This window comes from Littorina saxatilis, linkage group LG15 (genome assembly GCF_037325665.1).
Source record: "Littorina saxatilis isolate snail1 linkage group LG15, US_GU_Lsax_2.0, whole genome shotgun sequence".
NCBI classification, from domain to species: Eukaryota; Metazoa; Mollusca; class Gastropoda; order Littorinimorpha; family Littorinidae; genus Littorina; species Littorina saxatilis.
The window spans coordinates 11,932,986-11,955,306 of record NC_090259.1 but is presented as its reverse complement, the minus strand read 5'-3'; the positions used below and the strand labels follow the sequence as shown (position 1 = coordinate 11,955,306).

At 41.9% G+C, this 22,321-nt stretch overlaps 1 protein-coding gene across 4 annotated transcripts in view; it reads right to left on the bottom strand.

Moving 5' to 3' along the window:
• The window catches only part of LOC138948559 (uncharacterized), a 100,547-nt gene that overhangs the window by 6,405 nt on the left and 71,821 nt on the right, over positions 1–22,321 (bottom strand). For all 4 annotated transcript variants that reach the window (XM_070320118.1, XM_070320121.1, XM_070320119.1 and 1 more), the window contains 12 exons: positions 13,185–13,229; positions 11,818–11,981; positions 10,434–10,550; positions 8,911–9,102; positions 8,474–8,546; positions 7,526–7,567; positions 6,259–6,422; positions 5,897–6,013; positions 5,351–5,542; positions 4,243–4,312; positions 2,423–2,470; positions 849–1,012 (listed from right to left, as the gene is read on the bottom strand). In XM_070320118.1, the coding sequence (XP_070176219.1) occupies positions 849–1,012; positions 2,423–2,470; positions 4,243–4,312; positions 5,351–5,542; positions 5,897–6,013; positions 6,259–6,422; positions 7,526–7,567; positions 8,474–8,546; positions 8,911–9,102; positions 10,434–10,550; positions 11,818–11,981; positions 13,185–13,229 (1,388 nt within the window). The remainder of the gene's footprint in view (positions 1–848; positions 1,013–2,422; positions 2,471–4,242; positions 4,313–5,350; positions 5,543–5,896; positions 6,014–6,258; positions 6,423–7,525; positions 7,568–8,473; positions 8,547–8,910; positions 9,103–10,433; positions 10,551–11,817; positions 11,982–13,184; positions 13,230–22,321) is intronic.

Here is a 22,321-nt window from a genome sequence, read left to right as displayed (position 1 = left end):
GGTCTGTTTACGGTAACATAGGGTGAAAAAATAGGGTCGGTAGGTCGGCTTTTTTTTTGTTTTGTTGTTGTTGTTGTTTTTTTTGTTCCATTTTTTGTTTTTTTTTGTTTTTGTTCTCCCCTCTCTATGATGTTTCACGGTTCATTTCTTCTCATCAATCCCTGTTTTTGCCCAACATAACTATAACACAGTACTTTGAGCTTACCTCCCTTCTGTCGTCTGCTGTTTGAGCGCAAACAGCTCTATTTTGGATGCGTTGGTTTTTTTTTCAGACGATCCAAAAAAAAGTTTGGGGTCGGGCCTAAAAACTAGGGTCGGTCGGGTTACCGTAAACAGACCTTTTTTTTTTTGGCCTAAGATTTACATTTTTCTTCTTCATTTTATTATTGTCCCATCACTTGAAAATTTAGGTCGCTTCCTCCTAGTGGAAAGCTAGCATTTATCAAAATCCAACTGTGCAACTGGGATGTTGTAAAGTGTGAAAGGTGTGCAGTGCTACTGCTAGTCTGTCTAACCCTTTTAATATTTACAAGGAGCTGGCTCAAAGACAGAGATAGATTGTGTGTGTGTGTGTTTATCCTGGTCTGTATTTGGTTTTTATTAAGTCTTATCCTAACAGTACACTGAATGAAATACAAGATGCACATCAAATAAATGTAAAACAAGATGAACAAAACAAACGTGTATGCACACACACACACACACACACACACACACACACACACACACACACACACACACACACACACACACACACACACACACACACACACACACACACACACACGCGCGCCCGCGCGCACACACACTTAATAAATTATAAAAAAAACTGGTTTAAAATAAATTACCAGTGAAACAAGCTCTCCCTTCTCCATGATTGCATTGAGTCGCTTGCCCCGCTCAGACCCAGAGGCCACTTCAGCACGCAGAAGGTCGCCCGAAGACAGATGGCAGAAGCCATACTCCTTCACCAGGTTGGCGCACTGTGTTCCCTTGCCACTGCCCGGTCCTCCTGTACATTCATTCACATCATGTTAGAGGATACATATGTACCCTTAGCTATTGGTAGTTTGGTGTATGTGCACCTATTCAATAGGTTCAGAGTAGTAACAACGAAAAATACACCTGTATCTACTTTTATTGACAATCTTTTCCTCAAATGTATGCAGGCCTTAGACCAGAATCAGCTCAAAATCTGACCGAGTCGCAGCAAACTACGTAATTGGCCAATTTAAAAATATTGGGTCATCTTTCTTATGCCTCTATAGGCTATTTATAGTAGCTATACATTTTGTGCGCATCGGTTAGAGAGCAAATTTATAGCTGTAAGTGGAGAACTGTTTGTGGTAGCTATAGGGTCTAATTACTGCTATTTGCTTCTGGTATGCTCTTGCAAATGTTTGAGTTCAGCAATAGCAGATTTGTAAAGGGCAGTTTGTTTAGCCAAAACTATCCCTAGCGGATTATGACTTTATTCAGTTATTCTGCAGAAAAGACAAATGCTGGAGAAAAACCGTTCTTTTCCGCAGCATTTCTGCCTAATGTCATCTTTCGCCGAAGCAGCGTTTTGTACTGGCTCTTGGCGGATTATGACATTATTCAGTTATTCTGGAGAAAAACCGAAATGCTGCAGAAAAACTGTCTTTTCTGCAGCATTTCTGCATAATGTCATCTTTCGCCGAAGCAACGTTTTTTACTGCAGTAAAACAGTTTTTCCGAAGCATAATGTTGCAGAGAAAAGCGCGACAGTTAGGGGCGGGTCTGAAACTTCAAGATTTTGATGCGTCAAACATGTCGCTACAAAGGTGGAAAAAACGGCACCATGTATCCATTCGCCTCTGTACGTCCAGTAACCAGAAGGTGCCGGCAGATTTTGAGGATTTCAGGTTTTTCAAGTTGTTTTTAAATAAAAACCGTTTTTGTCGAATAGACATGCTTTCAATGATGGTGTGTAAGCCTTACGTATGTCTGTCTGCGAGCTTAACAATTTTATAATACACAAAATATCTTCATGTTGTTTCACATTTGCTTTAGTTTGAACAAACATAACACTTTACATACCAGATGGTATCATTATATGAATCATGTCTCCATTGCAATGAAGAATATGTTCGTGCATAGGGTCAACTACCGAGTATATAAGCCCACCCCCCATTTTTGTCCATAATTCGTGCAGAGGAGGGGTGGGCTTATACTCGGTACTTTACGGTATTGGTAATTCTGGATGAGTCCATCTCTCGACAGAGGGGGGCTCGCGTGCTCCAACATTATAATGAGCCAGTACAAAATGCTGCAGAAAAAGTTAAAGTGTAAACAGGTTTTCTGCAGTAAAACAACAGCACCGTTTTACTGCAGCATTCTTGATTTCAAGTTTACTGCTTGTATTTGTTCTTCTTTTTGCAGAAAGACGTAATCTATTTACCAATGACAAAGACGACTTTGGCATCCTTCAGCTTGGGGTCCACAGTGCCTGAAACAAATGATAAGCACGAGTTTGAACTTAGATTAAATATATAATATCTTGATCTTGATATATATTACGCCAACAGGTCCCAAACTTGGGAATATTCGTTGGCGGAAAAATTGGGGAGAGCACTTGGTGTTTTAATCAGCGGTTGGCAGTTTTCCTCTGAATTCGTTGACCGTTGACGACTGGATCGTGTTGTCATCAAGGTTGTTCCAGTCAATAACTGTTCTTGTGAAAAAAGAGTACATGTACACTGGTGTTTTAGTACACTCCACAGTAAAGCACTGGCTGTTAATTGTTTCTTGTGATATTTGTGACTGTGGCTGATGATGTAAAGTCTTTGTTCACTCGTTGTTTCACTTGTCTTTTTGATTTTTGTTGCTGGAGACATTTCTCAGGGGGTACTGCGGGGACCAGCCCTCTGACCACTTGGAACAGAAATGTCAGTCTCTGTTGTTTCCGGCGTTCCTGGAGTGGGGGAAGCTGTAGCTGTGTTACAGAAGCATGAACATACTTGTTTTCTGCCTTGCCTTTACATTTTACAAAGCCCCCATTGAAATAGAAGTAACACTACCTGGAAAGCAAGAAGTTTGTATCAAGAGATATCGCCCTATATGTCGCTTAAACTAATTCATTACTCAGTGCAAATGAAAAAAACAAGTTCCTTCCTCGACGATACTGCTCAGTTTTGATCGAAAGCAGAATAAAAACAGCTTTCAAGAACAAGACTTACTTTTTGGCGGCGCCATTTTGGGGTCTATGCAACAACAGACACCTTTCCTCAAAGGGAGATTACCATCGCCAGTAAAATAGACACTTTTTTCACCAGGTAAAGAAAGAAAGACGATTTGCATTTGACATTGAAAGACTCGACTGATAGGGTGTACCGGAAATCCCCACAGAGAGAGAGACGAAAAGGGTGGATCGGAAATTCCCAGTAACACAATGTAGCACACGATTATTTTCACAAGTCAACGGAGCTCTTTGATCTAGTCATTTCAGAAAGCGATCGATTTGACTTCACCCACACAGTGAAAGATACCTGCTCAGATATTCTCAAAAATATGTTCAGTATGTTCTTGTGTTCAAAATGTTTTGTCGTTGTTGATAATCTCATCCTCGTCGGTAAAATGTAAAACTGAAAAACGAACAGATTTGGTTGCCATGCAGTTTTCTATGTAGACGATTTTAAACTCAGGGGACAGAACTCTTTTGGCACTATTGGATCAAGCATATGGATCCACGCTTGTTCAGGGGTACCATACTGCAACTACTGCTCTGTAATCGGCGAGATGATTAAAGGAAGATGTAGAAGAGAATAATTATCATGTAATAAGAATGATTGTAGTGTAGTGGTGTGTATGATTAAAATAAGCTGGGGGGGGGGGGGGGGGGAACAAAATGGAAAACTATAACAACTCGAATTACAAAGATGATTTTGCTTAAAACCTTTAGGTAAAAACACTCAGCGTTTGTTTGTGAATGTGTAGCAAACTGGTAAGATACATGATTTACGTTTTTAATTGTTTTGGGGTTATTGTTGTTGCTTTTGTGTTTTTGTGTGTGTATAAGTTATTCACTTGCAGCGGTTTGCTATTGAAGGAAAGATTTGTTTGCTGATGAAGACCTTGCGTCAAAGCGTCAAACCCGGTTCGAGTTCGTTTTTTATTGTCCATGTTTCTGGTGAGTATGTTGTTGTTGTTGTTGTTGTTGTTGTTGTTGTTGTTGTTGTTGTTGTTGTTGTTGTTGTTGTGAAGGGAAAATATTATTGTTACCTGCTCCAGTCTCTTCAAAAATTTTCTCCACCTGGGCAAAAACTTCATCCGGCCCATCTTCAGCTGACACCTGCTCCAAGTAAAGGTATGCACAACATTAATCAGGGAATGATTAATTGGAACCAATAATCTATAAATCAAAATAATGTTCACTGAGGAATCAGCCCAAATAAGAAAATACATAACATATATAGTCAGTGCTCAAACTTCAGTTCTAAAATTGTCTTTACTGTACAAATAAGTCAAAATGTTAATCACAATTTAAGCTCAAAGAAACCTCAAGCATTGACAAGTCATTTTCATTTCATTTTCATTTTCATTACTTTATTGTCCCATCGCTGGGAAATTCGGGTCGCTTCCTCCCAGTGGAAAGCTAGCAGCAACGGAGTCGCGCTACCCAGGTGTCTGCATGTTTAGGTGTATTCAGCCACCTGCACTTATGGCAGAATGACCAAGGCGTCTCTGGGTCTGCACATAAAGTTGACCCGTGTCCGTCCCAGTCCGAATTCGAACCTGCGACCTTCCGATCACAAGTCCAGTGCTCTACCAACTGAGCTACCGAAAAGGATTTTTTGTGGTACTAACATTAACACTAAAATAGAAAAAAATCAAGTTGTAAAAATAGAAATTAGGAAACTGTGATAAGAAACAGGTTTGTGTTCTGCATATGCTTAAAAATATAAATGAATCTTTCAGAAAATGTATGGCAGCCCAATCTTTTCACCTTTTCAATTTTCTTCTTTTTGAGAAAATCTATTTTTCTGTGGAATCAGTTTAAGCCAAAATGTTGAGAAAACAACATACAAATAAGCAAACAAACAAGGCAATTTATTTTGTTAAAGTTACACATATTTGTCTATACCTGTCCTGCAATCTGCTCAGAAAAATCAATGGTTCTCTGAGCAAAAGTATTGCAGCCTATTTTTTTTCCTCCACTTTTTACTCTTAAAAAAGGATTTTTCTGTGAAATCAGAAAGTTGAAAAATTGAGAAAACAAACAACCAAACCAAACCACAAAAAATGCAATCAGAAACACAGTGTCGTAAGCCGTCCTGCAATAAGTATGCCTAGAAAAATAAACTCTCTAAGAAAAAGTATGGCAGCCCACCTTCTTCAGCTTGTCCAGTTTCTCATAGTACGTGATGACTGGTTTAGTGACGTCATGGAAAGTGGCCAGTCTCTTTTTGATGGTCTCCTCATTGTCATCCACTCTGCCACTGGTCTCCGCGCGCCCCATGAGTCGCTTGACCATCGTCTCGTCCGCCGCTTCAAAGTACAGCACAAACTGGGCCTCTGTCACCTGATCAAGAGAAATAATCTGATTGGTGAAGTGGTGTTTCTTGATGAGGGGAAATATCATGTACGCAAACCTGTTCACGAAGAACATATTTTTCTGTGCACTTATAGTAACATACGCCAGGTGTTTGGACTAACACGAGAAAGGACGAAGATTGTTTCAAGAAACAGACAAACAAATATCATGTACGCTAACCTGTTCACGAAGAACATATTTTTCTGTGTACTTATAGTAACATACGCCAGGTGTTTGGACTAACACGAGAAAGGACGAAGATTGTTTCAAGAAACAGACGGTCAAAAAGCCAAACAAACAGTCTTCCAAAATGCCTAAAGCTGAATTGAACCATGGCCTCACCTCCTGCTCAAATCGAGTTCCCTGTTCCAGCTCTCTGGGGTAGCCGTCAATGAGGAATCCTTTGCTTGTAGCGGCTTTGGCCACCATGGCTTCCTTCAGCAGCTCTAACACGGTGTCCTGTATAACAAGCAGCATGGATATGAGGATTTAGCTGTGTGAAGATAAAGGAGAACTAATGCACTAATTACAGAAATAAACTCTGCTTGATGTGTGGCAACTGAGTTTCACGCATACACGGACTCACGGTCTGTTGCAATTTTGCATTTAAAAGGGGTATTTTGGGATTCTCCTTGAGAAAAGGGTACATTTTCTGGGTGGGATTTAAATCTGCCTAGATCCTGTCCTGCTTGTCACTGACTCACCAAAGTCACGAGGTCTCCTTTCTGCATGACGGCGTTCAAAGCTTTGCCGCGCTCTGACCCGGAAGCGACCTCTGCCCTGAGAAGGTCACCAGACGACAGATGAGTGTAGCCATACTTTTCCACGATCTTTGCACACTGCGTTCCCTTGCCGCTTCCAGGGCCTCCTGTAAAACACAATTTTCAATGAAGAATCAAAAAACAAGAAAGGTATGTTGTTGGAATGTTAAATTAATGACAAAACAAAACGTTACGTTAACAGATATATCGACCCAGTGGTCTTTTAAGTGCACAGACAAACACTAATTAGACAAACACTAAGGCCAAAAAAAAAAATTGTCTGTTTCTGGTCACCCGACCGACCCTAAATTTCGGCGCCGACCCTAAACTTTCTTTTTCCAAACTCAAATTTTTTTTTTTTTTTTTTTTGGGGGTGGTAAAGGACAGGGTGAGAAAATGAACAACAAAAACGTGTGAAAACGAAAGTCCGCTGACGATTTGTAAATGTGTTGAGTGTCTTGTCTCTATGTATAGTGAATCCAGTCTCTTTGCGCGATTTTTAAAGTTAGTTTTATTGGTCTACATTTGGGGGTAAAAAAAAAAAAATCCCTACCTACCGACCCTATTTTTTTTTAGCCATGTTACCAGAAACAGACAATTTTTTTTTGGCCTAATGAGACAAAACGTATCTGACGAAATATCCAGCCACACACGAGGAAATGTTTTCATTGCTTTAAAGATACACTCCTTCTCGTGAAAACGGTTCTGCTCACCATTTCAGATCTAGCCAGTTTGTTTGTTTGTTTGTTTGCTTAACGCCCAGCCGACCACGAAGGGCCATATCAGGGCGGTGCTGCTTTGACATATAACGTGCGCCACACACAAGACAGAAGTCGCAGCACAGGCTTCATGTCTCACCCAGTCACATTATTCTGACACCGGACCAACCAGTCCTAGCACTAACCCCATAATGCCAGACGCCAGGCGGAGCAGCCACTAGATTGCCAATTTTAAAGTCTTAGGTATGACCCGGCCGGGGTTCGAACCCACGACCTCCCGATCACGGGGCGGACGCCTTACCACTAGGCCAACCGTGCCGGTAGATCTAGCTAGTCTTTCACAGGAGATACGACCATCCCTCCACTGGGTCACATACCGAAAATCAGCACACTGACTCCATGCCGTGGCTAGTTGAATTTTTGGATGAATTGATTCCGTAATATAAGCATTGTGTAGGTAAAGAGAACAAGAAATAAATGGATAAACTTACCAACAACAAAGACCACCTTGCAGTCCTTCAGGGCACTGGTATCTAAAACAGAAAATATGGAATATGATATGAACTCTTCTTAACAACTATGTTATGACAGTTTTTAGACGGCATACAAAACTTAACAACACACGAGCGCACATACGCGTTGCCGTGAGGGCGTTAAGCTTAAACTTTCTCTCGCGCACTTACGCACGTACACACACAAGCACAAACACGCACATTAATTTTGTGATTGACACTAATTTCAATCTTAAAAATACATATGCAAAAATACCGGCAACAAAAACACAGACACGCACGCACCCACGCACGCACCCATGCACGCACGCATGCGCACACACACACACACATACACACACACACACACACACACACACACACACACACATACACACACACGCTCTTTCTGCCTCTTTATGTGTGTATGTGTGTGCGTCTCTCTCTCTCTCTCTCTCTCTCTCTCTCTCTCTCTCTCTCTCTCTCTCTCTCTCTCTCTCTCTCTCTCTTTTTTTTTTTTTTTTTTTTTTTTTTTTTTAACATTGTAAAACCAAATCACTGGTTACACAATTAAACAATCCAATCCAATCCAATCTCTCTCTCTCTCTCTCTCTCTCTCTCTCTCTCTCTCTCTCTCTCTCTCTCTCTCTCTCTCTCTCTCTCTCTGTCCCTTTCTGTCTCTGTCTGCCTGTCTGTTTTTTTTTTTTATTTTTTTATTTTTTAACATTGTAAAACCAAATCACTGGTTACACAATTAAACAATCCAATCCAATCCAATCCAATCTCTCTCTCTCTCTCTCTCTCTCTCTCTCTCTCTCTCTCTCTCTCTCTCTCTCTCTCTCTCTCTCTCTCTCTCTGTCCCTTTCTGTCTCTGTCTGCCTGTCTGTCTGCATGTCTGCCTGTTAATGTTGAGCGGCCTCAAAATAATTATATTGGTGGATCATTTACCTGTTTTGAACTCCACATCAAAGATTTTGACCACCTCGGAAAAGATTTCGTCCACTTCTCCTTCTGCCTTGATCTGTTGAGAACACAAATTTCATTTATATGTTTTATCTCTGAATCTTCTGTGCATGTGTTTTGTTTAATAACAATCAAACGACTGTAACACACAGACTATTTGAAGAAACAGTCAAATGGTTTTGTTTTCAAAAGTGGTGGCATAACAATTTTCTTTCCATGTCATTTTAAGGACATTTTTCTTTCGAAGGGAACAAATATGCTACAACATAAAAGAAGCCCTAAACCGGAAGTAGATTTCTGTGAGGGTTTTAACGAGTTGAAATACACAAACTAACAAAGAACATTGGGCATTTTTCCTATATAAAAAAAAAACCAAAAGAAAAAATACACAATTCCCAAACGGGAAAATCTCCACTTCGTACATTTTTGACTCTGTTCTCCTTCGCATAGTGGTCGATGACGGGCTGCGTGACGCTGTGGAATGTCTCCAGCCTCTTCTTGATTGTCTCCTCATTGTCGTCCACTCGCCCACTGGTTGCCGCCCTTCCCATCAGCCTCTTGGTCATGGTCTCGTCAGAGACGTCAAAACACAGAACGAGTTTGGCTGGGGCAACCTGATAGGCGAAAACAGATGGGTTAACTGCAGGGCCGGACCAGCGAAAACAGATGGGTTAACTGCAGGGCCGGACCAGCGAAAACAGATGGGTTAACTGCAGGGCCGGACCAGCGAAAACAGATGGGTTAACTGCAGGGCCGGACCAGCGAAAACAGATGGGTTAACTGCAGGGCCGGACCAGCGAAAACAGATGGGTTAACTGCAGGGCCGGACCAGTACGTTTTTAGGGGGGGGGGGGGGGGGGGGGCTAAAATGTTGAAGCGGGGGTCCTGGGGCCGCAGAAGGCCCCCGGTGGGGTCGACGGGCGAAGCCCCCGTGGGGGTATGGGGGGCAAAGCTCCCATAAGCTGAAGAAATTTTAACATTTATACATGAAAAATTATCCTATTCTTGCACAAAAAAGTAATTTAAGCTCTCTCTCTCTCTCTCTCTCTCTCTCTCTCTCTCTCTCTCTCTCTCTCTCTCTCTGTCTCTTTTTTTGGCTGGGGGGGTCTCTCTCTCTCTCTCTCTCTCTCTCTTTTTTTTTTTTGGCTGGGGGGGTCTCTCTCTCTCTCTCTCTCTCTCACTCTCTCTCTCTCTCTCTCTCTCTTTTTTTGGTTGGGGGGGGGGGTCTCTCTCTCTCTCTCTCACTCTCTCTCTCTCTCTCTTTTTTTGGCTGGGGGGGGGGCTAAAGCCCCCAAAGCCCCCCCCCCCCCCTCTCGTCCGGCCCTGAACTGTGCGTTCCTTTGAGAACTGGCGATTGTATAGATCATCAGTGATTATAAGTTATGTGTTGTATTGGCCCTGTACAAGTCGTGTCAAAGATGTGTTTATGTTTTTTTCTTTGCTTGTCTGTTTGTTTTTTCTTCCACCCCATAATTACCCTATTCTTTTGTAACCTGTGTCTGTTTCTCTCTGTGTTTGTTTTGTCTCCTTCTCCTTACCTGTGCCTGTCTTTCTTAACTTTGCATTCCTCCTTTATTGTACCCGAAATACCCTGCTCTCTATCTCTCTACACTCCACCCACCGTTAACCATCTCTCAAGCTTCTTCTTCATTCTATCTCCCTTTCCGGGTGCCCTCAGTTATCCTGCACTGAAACCTGCCTTCCTTTTACAAATGCTTATTTGATACTGTTGTTGAGATACACATTATATCTCATGAGTAATGAATATTCAACAGTTTATTTAAGCCATGTGAGCAATGTTCCAAACGAGCACCAAAAGCGCGGCAAAGGAAATCAAATTTAGAATAACCTTTTACCTCCTTCTGAAAGCTAAGTCAGCTATAGTAGCAATGTTCAAAATTAGCATCAAAAGCGTGGCAAAGAAAACCACAGAACGATCTCTTACCTCCTTCTCAAAGCGGAGTCCCTGCTCCAGCTCCCTGGGGTAGCCGTCAATGAGGAACCCCTTGCTGCTGCTCGCCTTGGCGATCATGGCTTCCTTCAGCAGCTCCAGCACTGTGTCCTGTTGGCAAACACAGCACACAGTAATGTGTTTGTTTGTTTGTTTGTTTGTTTGTTTGTTTGCTTAACGCTCAGCCGACCACGAAGGGACATATCAGGGCGGTGCTGCTTTGACATATAACGTGCGCCACACACAAGACAGAAGTCGCAGCACAGGCTTCATGTCTCACCCAGTCACATTATTCTGACACCGGACCAACCAGTCCTAGCACTACCCCCATAATGCCAGACGCCAGGCGGAGCAGCCACTAGATTGCCAATTTTAAAGTCTTAGGTATGACCCGGCCGGGGTTCGAACCCACGACCTCCCGATCACGGGGCGGATGCCTTACCACTAAGCCAACCGTGCCGGTGGACACAGTAATAAAAGAACACTACAGTAACATTTTCCATAACGACCCCTCCTAATAACGACACATCCCATTTGCCGACCCTTGGCACGGATGTCTGTCACACCATAGCTGATATTATTGTGAACAGCCAAACGTATCCCTGTACCGCAGATGTTCTCTCATTAATCAGGGAGATCGTTGTTTAACGTTCTCTTACACTAACCCCATTTCATTTGAACCCACCCCGTCGCGATATAACCTTCGTGGTTGAAAACGACGTTAAACACCAAATAAAGAAAGAAAGAATTTGAACCCACTGGTTCAAACCCCCCGCGGGTTAGGGGGAAGAATTTACCCGATGCTCCCCAGCATGTCGTAAGAGGCGACTAACGGATTCTGTTTCTCCTTTTACCCTTGTTAAGTGTTTCTTGTATAGAATATAGTCAATTTTTGTAAAGATTTTAGTCAAGCAGAATGTAAGAAATGTTAAGTCCTTTGCAGTACTGGAAACTTGCATTCTCCCAGTAAGGTCATATATTGTACTACGTTGCAAGCCCCTGGAGCAATTTTTTGATTAGTGCTTTTGTGAACAAGAAACAATTAACAAGTGGCTCTATCCCATCTCCCCCCTTTCCCCGTCGCGATATAACCTTCGTGGTTGAAAACGACGTTAAACACCAAATAAAGAAAGTAAAGAAAGAAATGCTAGCTGGTCTCTCCTGACAGGGATTTTTTCATTCTCTTAGACAGCTGCATGCCACCTGCAGGGATTGTGCAGTATCCAATCAACACATACCCCTCAAATCAAAGTGTCTTAAAACCTTTTTTGATGTTCCTTGGTTTTAAGACACGAACAGTGAGGCTGATTCTGATTTAGAAAATTTTACATTCATACCTTATCTTTAAATTCAACACAAAACTGATGAATGTTTTTACCAAGGGCACAAGGTCGCCTTTCTCCATGATGGCCGTCAGCTTCTTGCCCCGCTCTGACCCCGACGCGACCTCTGCCCTCAAGAGGTCACCGGAGGAGAGGTGGGTGAAGCCGTACTTCTCCACGATCTTGGCGCATTGCGTCCCCTTGCCGCTCCCTGGGCCACCTGGGGAAGATCGTCAACAGTTGCATTGAAGACATTGGTCGGATGAAAATCAGAAATGTTCTGTCTGTCTATGTGTCTCTGGCCTTCTGTCTGTCTGTCTCTCTCTCTCTCTCTCTCTCTCTCTCTCTCTCTCTCTCTCTCTCTCTCTCTCTCTCTCTCTCTCTGTTGTCTGTCTGTTTGTCTGTATATCTCTCTTTCTCTCTCTCTCTTCTCTCTCTCATCGGTCTGTTTGTCTGACTCTGTCCGTCTCTCTTGTCCCTCTCTCTCTCTCTCTCTCTCTCTCTCTCTCTCTCTCTCTCTCTCTCTCTCTCTTTCTCTCTTTCTCTCTCTCTCTCTCCCTCTCTCTCTCCCTCTCTCTCTTCTCTCACTATCTCCCTCTCTCTCCCCCTCTCTCTCTTCTCTCACTATCTCCCTTTCTCTCTTCTCTCACTATCTCCCTCTCTCTCTCTCTCTCTCTCTCTCTCTCTCTCTCTCTCTCCCTCTCTCTCTCTCTGTGTCTGTGTGTGTCTGTGTGCATGTGACCGTGTGTGTCAAAGTGTGTGTTTTAATGTATACCATTACCAATGACCATGTTGGCATGTATGCTATTAACATTTTGTTTCTCTCTCTTTGTCTGATTTAATAACCATGTTTTTATGTTTTTGTTTTGCTTCTTCTTCTGCTTTAATATTATGCACGGCTTAGTTAATTAGTGAATTGGGCGAGGGCTGGATGAAAAAAGATCTTTGCTGTATCTACTCCATTACCCTCGAAAAATAAAGTTGGTTCGTTCGTTCGTTCGTTCTCTCCCTCTCTCTCTCCCTCTCTCTCCCTCTCTCTCTCTCTCTCTCTCTCTCTCTCTCTCTCTCTCTCTCTCTCTCTCTCTCTCTGTCTCTCTCTCTGTCTCTCTCTCTCTCTCTCTCTCTCTCTCTCTCTCTCTCTCTCTCTCTCTCTCTCTCTCTCTCTCTCTCTCTCTCTCTCTCTCTGTTTCTGTCTTCAATTCTGAAAAAACGAAATGAACTTGAGCGCTTTCAAATGTTATTCCATTTATCTTTGGCACTAGTAGTTAAAAGCCAAAACATGAGGTATTCATTAACATGTTTAACTTAATCTCCCCCCTCCCCCCCCCCCCACACACACACACGAGCACGCACGCACGCACGCACGCACACACATAGGCCTACACGACTTTCATTTAACTTGACACCATTAACTGATACTTACCGATGACAAACACGATTTTGGCATCTTTCAGATCCCCTTTTGCAGCTGCACGAAAAGAAATCAACATGGCATTTGATTAAATCAAATCAAGTGTAAAGCAATCAATGTCACAATAAAGCAAGCCATATCAAAGCCACGGACATTATTTCAATCTTATCGTTACCTCCCTTGACGTGCGTCCAAACGAGCAGACGTTGCGTGCCAGAGTTGTCTCCCTTCCTAGGCAGATTTAGGTGCAACTGTTGTGTGTATGGTTCTGTGTGTGTTGTGTGTGTGTGTGTGTGTGTGAGTGTGTGTGTGTGTGAGTGTGTGGTGTGTGTGCGTGTGTGAGTGAGTGTGTGTGAGTGAGTGAGTGTGTGTGTGTGTGCCTTCGTGCGTGAGTTCGTGTGTGTGTGTGTGTATGCTTTCTCTTTCATTTTGACGTGTAATTAAAGTTCTGTTTATGGAGGGTGCCAAAAAACGTTTTGAGAACAAGCAAGAAAGTGAGCGTTTTTGTGACTTAATACACGAATTCCGAAAATAACTCTGTCGGGTTTGTACAGGTTGTGAAAGAGTGAACACCCTTGCTTTTACTGGAAAAAAAATCACGAGTAGGTCAATCATAAGCGAGGGATGTGTCGGAAACATGTTGACAAGGAGCACGTGTGGATTTAATTAGTCCCACTAAAAGCAAGGGCATTCACTCTTTCACAACCCATACAAACCCGACAGAGTTATTTCCGAACATTATCTATTTTGTGCATACACTTAAAACTTCGGGGTCCTGCTGCAGGACGTGGCCAAAAAAAGTTAAGAGAGAAAACAGAAGAGATGTTGTCTTTTGTGTCGTCTCTGTATACATTAAAGGCCGACATTGGTGCGCGGCAGATGTAGCTCTACTTTCTCGTGCTGGCAACGCTAAATTTAGCTCTGCTGCCTTCTACTGTAACAAGGCGTGGTTTCCTGGAGACGGTTGTTCGGCTTTTAGACAGACAGACAGACAGACGGACACAGATGTGTTGCAGTAGTTGTAGCTGGGCCGAGACTTTTCCGTAATGCAAAGCCAAGCTGGAGCTGTCTTAGTAGACTGATATCGTGTTTGTTTGCCTTTCTGTGCAACATTTCACGTCGAGCTTAATTCTACAACAACTACAACATTGAAGAAGCAAGGCATAAATAAAGCACATGCACAATATTTGAAATTCCCATAAAATACAACACTACAAGCAAACAAAAAGTTGCGCATCAAGGGAAACAATCGCAAACCCTAGGTGGGTGTGTGCATCACGGGTAACAAGTACTATTACCACTGCATGCTTTGGCCGCCACAAAGTACCGTTGTCAGTGTAATGTTTAGATCCTTAACAAATAACCCAGTCAGAAATTCTAAACCCGGTTAAAACATGATTTTTTATATTCTTTTATTTTTATTTTATTTTTTTACTTATTTACAATGTTGCGCTTCAAGGGAGATAACTACCGAAGAAGAACCTGACGAAATGTACAATACATCTGGTGTTTCTTTGCACGTGCATGCGCGTGTCATGTGTGTGGCCATAAACATGTCACCGTAAACTTTAAATCCTGAAAGAAAAATCCCGACACTGGCTTCAGATCCAGGACTTTAAAAAGTAGCCTACTCTCCTCCATTTGTAAACAATCCTAAGTACATCGCGATATATTCGTCTAGGCTTTCACATGGATTAGTATCATCCTTCCACATGGACACATACCGCCTGCTTGCTTTCTGCTCAAATTCAGGAGTTTTGCTAAATTAATTTTGGAACCACCACTTGTGGCAACATTTTTTTTTTCAAGGGGTGAGGGGGGGGGGGTGGGGCGGGGGGGAAGGGGGTTATACTCGACTTAAAAAGCAGCCAGGCTGTTGACTTTTGGCTTTTGTCTTTGATTTTTGTGTTTTTGTGTGTGCGTGTGTGTTGTTGTTGTTGTTGTTGTTGTTGTTGTTGTTGTTGTTGTTGTTGTCTTTCTCGAAGGATATAATTATATATATGCTTTGGGAACGTGCAAAAGCCTGGGCAGATCTGTCGTGGCCAGCACGATCAATGGACCTTTAACTCGAAACTTAGCACACGTGTACAAGTGCTTGAGGTGAGAGGAATCAGTGTCAAGTCTGTCAGCACTAGAGGAGGTGAACTTCACTGGGACACACGCCAAGTTAAAGGCAAGGCACTGGAACTGTCAGACTAATTTTGTTTAGATGTCACAAATTGGCGGGGGAAAAGGTTGTAGTGTGATTGAGTACAACTTTGAGGAGAGACGATTTTGTTCCGGGTCGGAGCCAAATGTGGAGGGTGTGTGTGTGTGTGTGTGTGTGTGTGTGTGTGTGTGTGTGTGCGTTTGTGTGTGTGTGTGTGTGTGTGTGTGTGTGTGTGTGAGTGTGAGAGAGAGAGAGGGAGAGAAATAGAGACAGAGAGAGACAGAGCGAAAGAAGCAGAGAGAGAGAGACTGAGAGAGAGAGAAAGAGAGAGAGAGAGAGAGAGAGTCATAGAGAGAAAGAACGAGAGAGAAAGAACGAGAGAGAGAGAGAGAGAGAGAGAGAGAGAGAGAGAGAGAGAGAGAGAGAGAGAGAGAGAGGTGTTGGTGATTCAATCATCGGTTTGTGCGTGCTTTCAATGTTTGTTTTTGTGTGGGTGTTTGTGTCTTGCTTTTTTATATGTCTGTGCTGTTGTTGTTGTTGTTGTTGTTGTTGTTGTTACTCTTGGTGGTGGTGGTAGTCACTGTTGGTGGTGGTGTTTTTGTGCGAGTTTTTCCACTTTTACCCTCTTTGTTAATCGATTACTCTTGTGTGTTTTTAATTGCTTAAAAAACACCCACAACAAAAACTAACAAACAAACAAACCCCACGATATTCCTACATCAAGCGCCTGTGTTTCAGACAGGTAAGGTTTACTGGAACGGACAGACCAAATTTCTCACCTGGTGCACAACCCAGGTTACTGTGACACTGAGCACCTACACAGAATACTCGTTTCAATTATCACCGACGGCAGGAGAATTTGGGTCACAGAAACTGTGTTCTTCTTCGTTTAGATCAATAGAAAATAATTCTGAGAATGTTATCATAGGTCAGGTCGAATCTTACCATAGGTGACAGGGAAGTGCCAGAAAATAAAATAGGGTGTAAACAATTGTGCCGCTTCAGTCTTCATTATTTCGATGAAGATGAATGTCTGTATAAAGAAGGTATCCAGTTTCTTGTGGCAATCGGGGAAAAGGCAGAAAGCACCGAATATGGGAGGAAAAATAGATTTGAAGTATCAACTGAGCGCGTGCTTTGATTTTGTTAATTGTTGGGGGTTGGAGGGGGGGGGGCGGGGGAGGGAATATGTACTTCTTTGAATAGCTACAGGTGCTTTGTACTGTCACACAGACGCGTACATAATTATGCGGTGTGTGTGTGTCTGTGTGTGTGTGCGTGTGTACGTGTGTGTGTGTGTCAGTGTGACGTGTGTGTGTCAGTGTGACGTGTGTGTGTGTGTGTGTGTGTTGTGTTTTCTTGTAGCTTGTTTGCCGCTTGCCTTTTGTGTTGTTCCGTGTTTCTGCCAGTGTGAAACCCCTTTTCAATACGCTTTTAAGTTGTGACATACTTAACACCATGCAAAAGGCGCCCCCCCTCCCCCCTCCCCTTTCCCCGATTCCTCCTCAAACTGACCATGACGTCAGAAATATATCCCTATTTTTTCTATTTTCAGATTGTTTTTGCGCTTCAGTGTCATCAACTTATTGTTTGACGTTAGTGTAAATATTTGAGAGTTTGAAAACTGCGAAGAGGTGCCCCCCCCCCCCCCCCCCCCAACAACAACAACAACAAACAACAAGTCGCGTAAGGCGAAAATACAATATTTAGTCAAGTAGCTGTCGAACTCACAGAATGAAACTGAACGCAGCAAGACCGTATACTCGTAGCATCGTCACTCCACCGCCCGTGGCAAAGGCAGTGCCCGTGGAATTGACAAGAAGAGCGGGGTATTCGTTGCGCTAAGAAGGATAGCACGCTTTTCTGTACCTCTCTTCGTTTTAACTTTCTGAGCGTGTTTTTAATCCAAACATATCATATCTATATATTTTTGGAATCAGGAACCGACAAGGAATACGATGAAAGTGTTTTTAAATTGATTTCGAAAAAAAAATTTGATAATAATTTTTATATATTTAATTTTCAGAGCTTGTTTTTAATCCAAATATAACATATTGATATGTTTTTGGAATCAGCAAATGATGGAGAATAAGATAAACGTAAATTTGGATCGTTTTATAAATTTTTAATTTTTTTTACAATTTTCAGATTTTTAATGACCAAAGTCATTAATTAATTTTTAAGCCACCAAGCTGAAATGCAATACCGAACCCCGGGCTTCGTCGAAGAGTACTTGACCAAAATTTCAACCAATTTGGTTGAAAAATGAGGGCGTGACAGTGCCGCCTCAACTTTCACGAAAAGCCGGATATGACGTCATCAAAGACATTTATCAAAAAAATGAAAAAAACGTTCGGGGATTTCATACCCAGGAACTCTCATGTCAAATTTCATAAAGATCGGTCCAGTAGTTTAGTCTGAATCGCTCTACACACACACACACACACACAGACACACACACAGACACACACACGCACACACGCACATACACCACGACCCTCGTTTCGATTCCCCCTCGATGTTAAAATATTTAGTCAAAACTTGACTAAATATAAAAACAAAAAACAACAAACAAACATAATGTTCTCAACAGGAGCTGGCGATTCATCGCAAGCGGGGTTGGCAGTGCATGTATATTTGTACCCGGTTTGTTCTGAATGTGTGTGTTGTTATGCCTTGCTTTGCACTCAAAGGGCAATATGTCTAGAGATAGCCCCTTGTCGCGTCGGTATCTGGAGAATGCGCCCTTCAAAGCAATACCTGGGTGAGAAGAAGAGAGATTGTTGGGGAGGAGGAGGTACGTGAACTGGGGCAAGCGAAGATGGTAAAAACATCATCACATCTTCACATAAGGGTCATAAGCAAGTGAATGAATGTGAAAAACAGGCTGAAAAAGCACACTATATACTACACTATGACCTTCCACACACAAAGAACATTCCTGACTAAGACTGTGCAGGTGTGTTAAGTCTTCACGACTTACACACGCGCTGTACGTGCAGGTGAGCACGCGCACATCGCTTCCGTGAGCAAGCGAGGTTAAAAACGATACTTGAACGTTTTATGACAACATCGAACACATTTTGAGAAAAGACGAATTCCTGTGTCTGGCGTAGAGACCATTTGTTTGTGGATTGTTACTTTTTAGGTTGTTGTTGTTTTGTGTATGCGTGCGTGTATGCGTGCGTATGCGTGTGTGTACGTACGTGTGTGTGTGTGTGTGCCAGTGTGTGTGTGTGTGCGTACGTGTGTGTGTGCGTACGTGTGTGTGTGTGTGTGTGCGTACGTGTGTGTGTGTGTTTCTGCATGCGTGCGTGTTTGTGCATTATAGCTCAACAACCGCAGTACATGACTATACACTGGTACATGTACCTACTCATGCGCCCAATGCTCTTTCCAATACAACTGTACAGAGGTTCTCGGCTGTGCACCAGGCACAGTTTATATTGCTCTTGCTGGATGTAAAGTCAGTGGAGAATAAGCTTAGAATAACACGGAGCAGATGACATAGATAACTGCTTGGCCGAGTTGTTTTGTCTGCTTTCCGCGAGTAAACAAACGGTACATGCTGGTCGCAGTTTTGGAAACAATACCTTTTTGCTTTAGGGGGGGGGGGGGGAGAGAGAGTGAGAGAGAGAGAGAGAGAGAGAGAGAAAGAGAAAGAGAGAGAGAGAGAAAGAGAGTAAGAGAGAGAGAGAGAGAGAGTGAGAGAGAGAGACAGAGAGAGAGGCGGAGAGAGAGAGAGAGAAAGAGAGAGAGAAAGAGAGAGAGAGAAAGAGAGAGAGAGAGAGAGAGAGAGAGAGAGAGAGAGAGAGAGAGAGAGGGAGAGAGAGAGAGAGAACTGAGGGAGGGAGGATCGAGGCCGTTTGGGGAGACAGGAAATTAGGGACGTAAGCCATGTTAGCATTTCTTGTTCTCTACCATGTTTATGTCTTCCTTTTCGTCCTTTTTATCGGCCAGTTATTATTTGAGGGCGTTTTTACGTTTTATTTTGTGTAGGCGTCTCTGCAGTACTTTCTTCTTCGTTTTTCGTTGAAACTGTATTTCCTCGATCCGAGTTTTTGTTTCGTATTATTTTTGTGTGGTATTTGTTTGTTTGTTTGTTTGTTTGTTTGTTTGTTTGTTTGTTTGTTTGACCCCTCATTGCAAGATGAAGCTGGGAATGTTTTTTTCGGGATTGAATGTGCTCTGTATTACCGGATTCCCACCTTAACCACGTTGACAATACTAGATTTCAAAGTACTTTGCAAAGAAGCCCACATATAATGACACCACATTGCAAACCAGAGGAGCATAACCATAACCCACCATGCAATACCAACCACATGCAAATCCACACCCGCGGCAAACCAATCACATGCAGAGAATGCTATACAACATTTTATTAGGTATATATCATTTTGTATAATTACACAATCCATGAAAGAACAACTTTGTGTTGCCATTAAAATATACACATACTTTTACAACCATTTTAAGACACTGATATCGAAGACAGATCATGAGAGGTATACAGATTGTTTCTCGTCGTGTTATTAATTAACAAAGAACAGTAAAGAAGATTCCTGATAGCAAACGAGTCTTACTAGGTTTTAGTCACAACAAGCACGTTAATACTTACGGAAAAATCTCTTATAACGATTACCCATTTAAAGTCATTGTTCTTCTGGCCAGACTAATGAGCGTTACTTTGAAATAGCGCTTCATTTACATGTATTCATTGTCATTTAGACGTCTTCACAAATTCAAGGGGTCAAAAATTAATTTTTAGATTTCTGGCTTGAAGAGGCAGTACTGATTGTCAAATTACATGTACCTTTGTTGTTTCTATCTGTCTTTGTCTGTTTTGCATCCACGTACATTTAAATACAACTCAAGTCGCTGTGTTTACTATTGTCTTTGATTAACTGCACTGGTGCTTTAAATGTGAGAAAATCTCATCATTTTGAGCCTAGAAGTCCACACCAATGTCATAGAATATAATTCTTAAAGAACGACGACTGTAATGTAAAGCTGGGAAAAGACAATGTGTAAGTTAACAGTAATACTTAACAGTGCATCACAGATATGCCTGAGATTATGACAGCTGAGAAGGATGTAACACAAAAAGCATATCATATCACAACAAAACTAACAGCTGAATACATTCGACAAGAGCAACCAATTATGTACAAAAGGAGTGACAGTACTCATTATTCTTTATTTTACTCAGAGAACAGATCAATCCATCACAGAAACAAAAGCACAATTTGGTGTGGGCGAAAATGTTCTTGAATGCAGATCTTAATGATGTATTAAAGTGTAACCCCCCCCCCTCCCCCAAATACACTGGCAATTTATCACAAAAGGCAGTCAATAATTGTAAGGCATTAGTACACACATAAGGAACATTTTGAAACTATAATAACTTAATGCAGATCTTTCTCTTCACTTGAAATTAATAAACCGATTTTTCGGAAACTTTATTTGAAGTGAATCAGATTTATCACGAATAAAACATTCTAAAGATTGAACGCTGTTAAATGTAGAAATGTAATTGTGTGGATAAGGTTGCTTGTGATCATAATCTGTGAATTATTACGAATTTCTTTCTTTCTTTCTTTATTTGGTGTTTAACGTCGTTTTCAACCACGAAGGTTATATCGTGACGGGGAAAGGGGGGAGATGGGATAGAGCCACTTGTCAATTGTTTCTTGTTCACAAAAGCACTAATCAAAAATTTGCTCCAGGGGCTTGCAACGTAGTACAATATATTACCTTACTGGGAGAATGCAAGTTTCCAGTACAAAGGACTTAACATTTCTTACATACTGCTTGACTAAAATCTTTACAAAAATTGACTATATTCTATACAAGAAACACTTAACAAGGGTAAAAAGAGAAACAGAATCCGTTAGTCGCCTCTTATATCTCATCTGTTTTGGGGTGGATTCTCTTCGAATTCCACCATGATCAACATGTTGCAAGAATGAGGGTGGAGGAATGGAGAGATGGGGACAAGGGTTGAACAGTTCCGGTGATATATTTAGACATAACATGCCAATAAATTACAGAAAATATGTGGAGAGAACGGGGCGGTGGGCGGGGGGATGACCACACATGTTTATCAAAAGATGATAAAGAACGTCAAGGTTAAGCCAAACACAAAAGCACAAGACAAAAAATATCAGAAAGATCCCCTTTAAAATCATGGTAATATAACATAGGATATCACATCAAAGATATCACAGATTTACACGCAAACCAGTATCACAATATTTATGACTGAGCTAGAAATGATCGATTGGCTCCTGCTGCAACACTTCTTTTCATTGGTCAGACGGCATTTATTCAAATATCGTCAACATTTGTTTTAATTGACAAGTAAACCGGCATGGATATATAAAGAATACTACATGGCTTGTTGTGTCGTACCAGATCTACACGAGTTGTTTTTTTAAATATTGAACTGCGAGCGAAAGCGAGCTGTTCACTATTTGAAAACGAGTGTAAATCTGGTACGACACAGCAAGCCATGTAGTATTCTGTTTATCCTACACACTGTACTTACTGAAAATGTCCTGCAGTCGATGCAGCTAAATTGAATACGCTTGTTTTGGAACCTCGGTCTCTTCTAAAGCCTCGTGCAATCTATTACGTCAAAGTAAAGAAACGTCACTCTGTAAGTGTGGCGTGACGTGTTAGTTCTAAAAATTCATCGAGGGTAATTAGCGAGCGCACTTTTTTTTCTTCTATAATGACGTTTGTCTCGGTGACTTTGGCATCATAAGCAGTTGAAAAACAGGTCCCTGCCAGACTTGCTTGACATGACCTCATTTACATGATATACACACGTGTGATTTGAACGATTATTATCTCACGGGTGTCTCTCTCACGTATGTAGGATAAATGCAAATTATCATTTATTAGGAAGGTGCAAGAAAGACTCAAAAACACGGACGGAACGTTGAAAATGTTGAGAGTTAAAAATTAGTAAATACCTCTCCGGTTTATGACCTCT